Source organism: Pimephales promelas, chromosome 16, assembly GCF_988280905.1.
Source record: "Pimephales promelas chromosome 16, fPimPro1.hap1.1, whole genome shotgun sequence".
In the NCBI taxonomy this organism is placed as follows: Eukaryota; Metazoa; Chordata; class Actinopteri; order Cypriniformes; family Leuciscidae; genus Pimephales; species Pimephales promelas.
Window position 1 is genome coordinate 31,958,071 of NC_142784.1, and position 8,459 is coordinate 31,966,529.

Sequence of the window (8,459 nt, forward strand, 5' to 3'; positions counted from 1 at the left end):
GAAAATCATGAGATGGAAAATTCTATACATGTTAATATATTTATCACATGGTTATATTTATACATTAGGATTAAAGGGTTAATTTCTCCTTCTCAGCAAGATTTTAGTGAGTCACAATTCCCTGCACATTCCCTTTTGGGGTCATAAACTCATTAGCCTTAAGGTGTCCTTTAACAGTACAATGGATTCTGCCAGTGTTGGCTTCATTTCTGATGTTAGTTTTGGGGGACAATTAATAGACCTTTGTTGAGACAGTGAGTTTGCTGGATTATTCATTAAATATCATGAATAATTTGTCCATTACGCCAGACGCTAACACTGTCTTTACCGAGTTCTCTTTTGTGTTTGCTTTAGCTACTTAAGGAAATGAAATAGTTTATCTCTCTCTCTAAACTTTTAAACACCTCACCACATCTCTTTTTTCGACTTTTTTGACAAAACAAATGACTTACAGAGACATACATGGACATGTTTTTAATGTCATTTTCAATTTTCTCTGCACAGTCCATCATCCGTGGCCAAAAGAAATCAAAGTGGCTTGACACTTCTCCCACTATTGAAGTGCCTGTGCCATTGTGCTTTGAAGATCAGGAGCAAATTGATGCAATCCACACTTGGAATTTTAGAAAAAGGATATATTGCATTTGCCTTCATAAAATGCTGTGCAGGACACTGTATATTTTGTAGCTGTATGACATCCAATAGAGAATAGTACAGCAGATTTATTGATCGAGGATGAATATGATTGCTGGGCTAAATGGGCAGAATTTGGTTCATATCTAAATGTAACGTTATATAACTTCACAACAACATATTTCACTCAGTATCATGTATATTAAAACCTATGGTGAATAAGCCTGCTGCAGTGCAACATCTGCAGTAGGTCATATCATTACTTGACATTTTTGATGTGTATTTTTTTTTATTTTTCAATTCACAAACAAATAGTCTTCTGTTGGCTGAGGGAAGAAAGTGAAAAACAGGGGCGTAAAACTGCCAGGTGTGTACTTTCTTAATTTGCAGCCCCTTTAAGAAACATGACACTCTGAGTCTGCGCACTGGGGATGCGTAGAAGACAGACGCGCGAGAGAGACATGCTGAAACTTTCACCAGTTGAGGCTGAAAGTGACGCTGTTAACGATTGTGAATTGGGGAATGTGGAATATTTTGGTCGGATGCCGTATATTTCCAGTCTGCAGGTGAGAGATGTTACCAGATTACAGAGTTTAACTAGCCTGGCAAACGCCAGACCACGTATCATTGAAAATTAATAAATCAGCTTGAACAAAATCGCGATGCGGCAAGGCATCATGACATGGGGAAACCCTGGCTACTAACCAGCCAGTTTGTGTGTTTATGGGCCGATGCAATGGAATGCGTGCATTGTGGGTCTTGATTTATTATTATTAGTGTGTAATAATAATATTTTTTTTGTAGAGTGGTTTTACAGACTCTGTTTTGGGGTTCACACTAACTGATTTTACTGGGAACGCTGTTGTAGTCCACAACTGATATTTGGATATTTGGCTTTTCCCCTATTTTGGCTGTATTACTTACAAATGCCTTGGTAATACATAACATCCATAAATTACAATGTGTAGTTTTTATTTCATTTTATTTAGTTCACAGGGCTCCAGACTAACATTTGAGGGCTGCAGCACCAGAGCCCTCAAATGTGAGGTTTATCATTTAAATATTAATTTGTTAGAGAGAAAGATAATTTTTGGCAACTATATTATTTCAACGGTAAAGTTGTTTAAATAGTATTTTTTTTATTGTTCTTGTACAATTTATAACGTTACCAGACATTGGTGTTTTTCCAAACAAAAATGAGGAATTTAATTTTTAAAAGAATAAAGTAATCTAGTATAAATTAAATTCAGTAACTTATCTTTGATTTTTCCAGATCTGGTCCTGTGGGCACAACCCTCCCACAACAATTCACCAATAAATACTGGGACTATTCCCATCATCCTACAAACTCCAGGAGTAGCAGCTGAAATCTGTGAGACTATTAAAGATGGAGTTTATTAAAGAGGAGATTAAAGAGGAGGTTAAAGAGGAGATGGATGTTATTAAAGAGGAGATGGAGGTTATCAAAGTGAAAATTGAAGACATGACTGATCCAGAACCATCCCGGATAAAACATGAAGATACTGAGGAACAAATAGGTTGGTGTCTATTCTTGATTCTTCATTGCTTTGGTAGCTGTGAAATAACAAGCAGCATATGAATATGAAAATGCCAAATACTTAAATAATTGTTATGGTCAACTGTTAACCATATTCTTTTAGGCTGTAATTCAGAGTTCAAAATGTCTTCTATTCATATGCAAATGATTAAGGTACAGTATAATAAGAAATGCATAGCATTATTGGTGCAAAACATGTGATGATATTTTTCTGAGTAATGAATGAGATTTGAGAGCTTGACGGAAGGTTTTTATTTATTTATTTATTTTTTTAGTATAACTGATTAAAAAAAACACAAGTACACAGTCAAACGATACAATTTCCTAGTTGACACAGAAAAGTTCATAGTAATAAAGTACTGCATTTAGTGCAGGTATCTAAATAAATGTAAGCCGACTGAATCAAACTTAAGTAGGCCTATAATAATAATAACAACAATAATAATAGGATGATAATAATAATCTTATTCTGGCTTCATATTGAGGTTCCTCCAGATGCTGGCTTTAAAGGTGCCATATGTAATAATTGAGGTAAAAATATCCAAAAAATGAGCTACACGCATCAAAAGAATGAGAAGAAATAAGTGCAATGATGTAATTAAAAAACTGACAAGTTATAGTGCTGCCGAGATATAAACCTAAATTACTAGCCCCGGCCCGGCAGGTGTCGTAATACCAGTTTCGGCCATGGGAGGCGGTATTCGGGCGGGCGGGCAACATTACCACCATCCAAACTGCAATAGACAAGTAACTCGCGCAGCTTGTGTGTGTATGGTGTGTACTTGAACCTGATGTCAGTCGTGTGGAAATACAGCCCACTACTACATTTCAGTTCAGGGAAGAGTTCAAAAAATGATTGGTTGACATTATGCATGAGGAAAACATTTCGTGCGCTAGGGATCTGTCGTGTAACATGTACGAGCGCCAAAACGCTATTTATTGTTTGAATTGCGTAATAAAATTGACAGAATCTGAGAGCTTAACTAACCTGCTTGCTAAGTGTTAATTGCATGTGTCTCACGGTGAATTCGTGAGAGTTGGCAGCTCTGAATGGATTAACATCAGCGAATGCTGTCTATCAAATTAAATCAAACAAACAATAAAAGTGTAATATGAACAAAACGAATACCGTAAACTTAAAATAATAGCCCGCAGGCTTTTATTTTCCCATATCGTCGAAATGCACCAGCTTGTTTTTGAGACAGGCGTCTATGAGACGGTCTTCATCATTTAGTGTTGAGATGTTGTTCATTGAGTCTCTGATCTCTAAAAATCTCCAAATGCTCCACGTGAAACTGCGGTCTTCCGACCTTTTACTATCGTGTCAAATTATTTGAATAGTATGCGGAGAAAGAGAGCAAAACAGCGCTCGCTTGTGTTGTTTGAAGACGCGAGAGTGCGCGCGGCCGCGGCACAACACATTTTCTGGAGGTATACTGCCCCCATCTGGTATGGAATATGGAATATTTTTTGATTTTTAGTTCCAGATGGCACCTTTAACATAAGAAATCTTCCAGGAACCACTTAAATGTTAAAAGATCATAACCCTGTTATAGCATTCGAGTTCCTCTAATTAACCCCCAATGCACTTCGATGTCTCATGGTGATAAAGGTAACTCCAGCCCTTCTGAACTGAATGCAAAGAGCTTAAAGTATCCTATAAGTTTCAGCAAGAGCCATAAAGATTGTCAATGCTCCACCAGTAACCCTACTATTAGAGAAAGAGCTTTGTTGCTTGAGTATCTGACAGGATATTTGAGGCACCTTTAGTTTTTACTGTACAAAAAGTATTTTATAGATTAAGAAAAAAAATTATTATTTTCACCAGCACAACTTTAGAGTGAATTAAATTGGCTACAGTGGTGTGAATAAGTTTTGACCCCCATGCTAAAGTTGCCTAAAAAGAGGAATAAAAAATCATCTTTTGGATATTGATCTTACTGCCTTAATTAGAAAAATGAGGAAAACTCCAACCTTTAAGGACACCAATTTTCTTTGTGAATGAATAATGTATCATAAATAAATAAATGTTTTTCCTTAAAATACAGGGTGCATAAGTCAGGACACCCCTATGTTAAATTCCCATAGAGTCAGGAAGATTTTTATTTTTAAAAGCCAGTTATTTCATGGATCCAGGATAATATGCATCCTGATAAAGTTCCCTTGGCCTTTGGGATTAAAATATCCCCACATCATCACACACCTTCCACCACACCTAGAGATTGGCATGGGGTACTTTCCATAAGATCATCTTTCAATGCAAATCAAACCAGCTATTAGGCTAACTGAAGTAAAACCATGCCAATCTCTAGGTGTGGTGGAAGGTGTGTGATGATGTGGGGATATTTTAATTCCAAAGGCCAAGGGAACTTTATCAGGATGCATATTATCCTGGATCCATGAAATAACTGGCTTTTAAAAATAAAAATCTGCCTGACTCTATGGGAATTTAACATAGGGGTGTCCTGACTTATGCACCCTGTATTTTAAGGAAAAACATTTATTTATTTATGATACATTATTCATTCACAAAGAAAATTGGTGTCCTTAAAGGTTGGAGTTTTCCTCATTTTTCTAATTAAGGCATTAAGATCAATATCCAAAAGATGATTTTTTTATTCCTCTTTTTAGGCAACTTAAGCATGGGGGTCAAAACGTATTCACACCACTGTACATTAATTGTAAAGTTCAGACTTTGGTTAAATAAGGGTTCGCTTGAACTGATTATAATTATTTGTTTATTATAGATCGAATTGAAGTAAAAGAGGAAAGACAAGAACTGGAGGAATTTGAGGAGGAACAACAAGACTCTGAGATTCAAGAAATGAAAGCCAAAGACCTGCTCACCTGCACTCAGTGTGGAAAGAGTTTCAGTCAAAAAGGAAACCTTAACAGACACATGCGAATTCACACTGGAGAGAAACCGCACACACGCACTAAATGTGTAAAAAGCTTTTCTCAGACGTCACATCTAAAAGAACACCTGAAAGTTCATTCAGATAAGAAGCGTTATGTGTGTTCTGACTGTGGAAAGACATTTTCTAGAGTCTTGGATCTAAAACAACATCAGAAAGTTCATTCAGAGAGGAATCGCCATGTGTGTTCTGACTGTGGAAAGAGATTTTCTAAAGCCTTAGGTCTAAAACTACACAAGCTAGTTCATTCAAATAAGTGTTATGTGTGTTGTGGAAGGAGATTTTCACGACTGGACAGTTTTAGACAGCACCAGCAAACACATGAAGAAGTGAAAGATCATGTGTGTAGTGAGTGTGGGAAGAGATTTACTACAGCCGAATGGCTGAAACAGCACCAAAAAACTCATACTGGAGAAAGACCGTACAAGTGCTCATACTGTGACAAGAGTTTCAATCAGTCTGTATACCTGAAACAACATGAGCGACTTCATACTGAAGGGATGCCGTACTACTGTGCTCAGTGTGGGAAGAGTTATAGGCATTCTTGTAGTTTTCGCAGTCACATGAAATATAAGCTGTGATGTAGTTAGCTTGGCTGGCTAGTAGAAGTTATGAATGGCCTGTAAGTTTTTACTTTTAAGTTAAACAAATTAGTAGCCAAGTTGGCCGGTTGATTTCAAACCCTGCATAAGTCGTCACATGAGCAACATTTTTTTTTCATGTATAATACTGTGAGAATTTAACCAAATATGGAGTTGCTCGGAAAGAACCATATGTAGTTTAACTTTGTGAATTTGTTGAAATGCTCAGAGAACTAAGGCTTGTTTGTAGTCTGATTAGGGAACTAGGGAGTGTTTGAAGCTTCAGCTTCTTGCCGTGTAAATAATGATCTGTTTCTTTCCTTCTGTTCTGGTTATTTTGCAGAATCTGTCAGGATGGGTCGTGTCATAAGTAGATCTGTCTTGAATTAGAAATATTCATATGATTTACTTATTGCAGTTCCTACATTGTGTTAAGTTAAGATTGTGTTGTGTTTTGATAGGACATGGAATTAAAAAGAATAAACCAATCTAATGAACAAAACCATTTATCTGTGATCAGTGTGGTAAATACTTTACTTCAACCTCAATTCTGAAATGCTGGAAAAGTGGGCAGAGCCCAGCGGAGGGGGGCGTGCACCTGAGACGCATCTCTTTGTATGGAACTTGCCTACGTCACCAACAACCGCTGTGTCACGTACTACCTCAAACATCCAATAGGAAAATTCAACTGCAGTAGCCACCGTTCAACCTGAAGAGGGCAGCACTAAGACGTTTTTACACCATATATTGTAGAAATAGAACACTTTATAAACAAATGCCAAAAAAGTTACTCGAATCAATGACTGGTATTAATAAAGATCCATTCTTACAGATCATTAACTAAAAAAAGTTGGTTAAGTGTTTAGTTACTCTTTAAAGGGTTACTAAACCCCTGGTCAGAGCCTGACTCCACCCACACTGTAAAAACCAATTAGTTCAGTTTACTTTTATCATGCAAACTCATTGCCGTAATTGCACCAAGTTACTCTTACTTAATCCATTTAAGTTTTGTCAACTTAATTCTGTCTGTGATCTGAGAAAGTGTACTCCCAGAGTGCATCGCGGCATGAATAAATTAATTGCTTTGTTTTTCTATTTTTGGCTTTATTTTACCATTGCAATATTATTTGCTATCGTTATTGGGGTTAAACTTAGAAGAGACCGCAAAAAAAAAAAAAATAGTAATGGTCAATTAATTAAATCATTTAAAAAAAAAAGTGTAATATAAACAGCCAATCAATGAACAGAGTGTAGATGCTAAGCGCCAAATTTACGATTTTATTTTAGGGAATATTTTAGTTTGGGAAATCAAAAATGACTGGATATGGAGATACGGGATGCAATTCGCTCTGTTGTGGTGAATATTCCCGGCATTTGCAAACTGAAGCCCGAACAAGAAGAGTGTTTGTTAAACGTTTTGAATGGAGGTGAGAGAGAGGTGATTGCGTTACGTGATTGGCTTATGTATGTCACGATTACTGTCTTGTGTTTTCCTTGTCTTGTGTGGACTTTAGTTATTTCCTGTTTCTGTGCCATGTTTTGTAGTCCTTTGTAGTTTTTCCTGTCTATAAGTTTCCCCAGGTTTCTGATTTACCACGCCCCCTTGTTCCCTCGTTTAGCTTGTTTGTCTGTGTATTTAAACCCCTGTGTTTCAGTTGTTGGGTGTCGGTCGATGTTTCACTGTAGCGTTGTTTCTGAGTTTTGTTCTGAGTTCCAGTTTCTAAGTTTCTTTGTTTTTTCCGTGGACTTCCCTTTTTGTTTGTTTATTATTATTATTAAAACTGTTTACTGCATTTGGATTCCTCCTTACCTCCTCATCGTTACAATGGGTAACAAATGATTGTATACTTCAGAATTATACCTGATTTTATACTTTATACTTATACTTCAAGTATTATATAGTATTATACAGACAAACAATTCATTATGCTGATGTCTGAGATCTTTTGTAAATTTGCACGTCATCAGTGTCAGACAAATTACAGGATTATCACTTTGAAGGGGGTGGATTGTATCCACCGCTGCTTCCATGTAATGATTAGCAATTATAATCAAGGTATTAATCAATATTTTTCATTCTAAATATCAAATGAGTTGAATGACTTCTCTAGGCTTGTGAGTTTTTACTTTGTTATAGAAGTTACCAGTATTACTGAAATGTTCTTTTCATGTACTCTTTAATTTCTGTATTTGATATCTGAATGCAGTAACAGTGAAAATAATAGGGAAAAGGGGGTTTGTTTTGTGTTTGAGAAAGGTCTCCAAAGTAATAAAACATAAAGGGTTCACTGAAGCCAATAGTTTAAGGGACCATTTTTTTTGTTAAAGTCTTGCTCCAGTTTAGACTAAAGTTTAGCTATCCTTGAGAGAAAGAATGCCTTATCTTGATGTTTTGAGACGACTCTCCTGTTTATAGTTAGAGCCTGGCCAAATCCAACCTTGGAAAAGCAGTGTGTCGGTGTGTGTGTTAAGCCTGTTTTATGCTTCTGCGTCGAATCAATGTAAACCCCTCTCCGACCCCTCCGCCGTAGCTCGACGTGCACCTGAATTTATTGATGAAATAATGTCCCGTTACATTCTTATAATATTTTGGGTTACATTACTCTGGACTCGTTCGGTCTCTGTATAGTTTAACCTCATATTCACTAGCAGCAGTGGTGATGAGAAAAGGCACAGAAAATTCAATCTCCATATAAAACATTGGTGAAAAATTAATGCCCTTTCTTAATAATTAAACTATAGGGCTTCTACTAATAATTAAATGTAAAATAA

The 8,459-nt window shown here is 36.4% G+C and overlaps 1 protein-coding gene across 1 annotated transcript; it reads left to right on the forward strand.

The window, feature by feature from the left end:
• Positions 1-1,036: 1,036 nt before the first annotated feature.
• LOC120470758 (uncharacterized) lies at positions 1,037-6,192 on the forward strand. Its single transcript, XM_089120752.1, has 3 exons — positions 1,037-1,199; positions 1,907-2,171; positions 4,939-6,192. The coding sequence occupies exons 2-3, from the start codon at positions 2,021-2,023 to the stop codon at positions 5,685-5,687; spliced, it is 900 nt and encodes a 299-aa protein (XP_088976878.1). The 5' UTR covers positions 1,037-1,199; positions 1,907-2,020; the 3' UTR covers positions 5,688-6,192.
• The last annotated feature ends 2,267 nt before the right edge of the window (positions 6,193-8,459 follow it).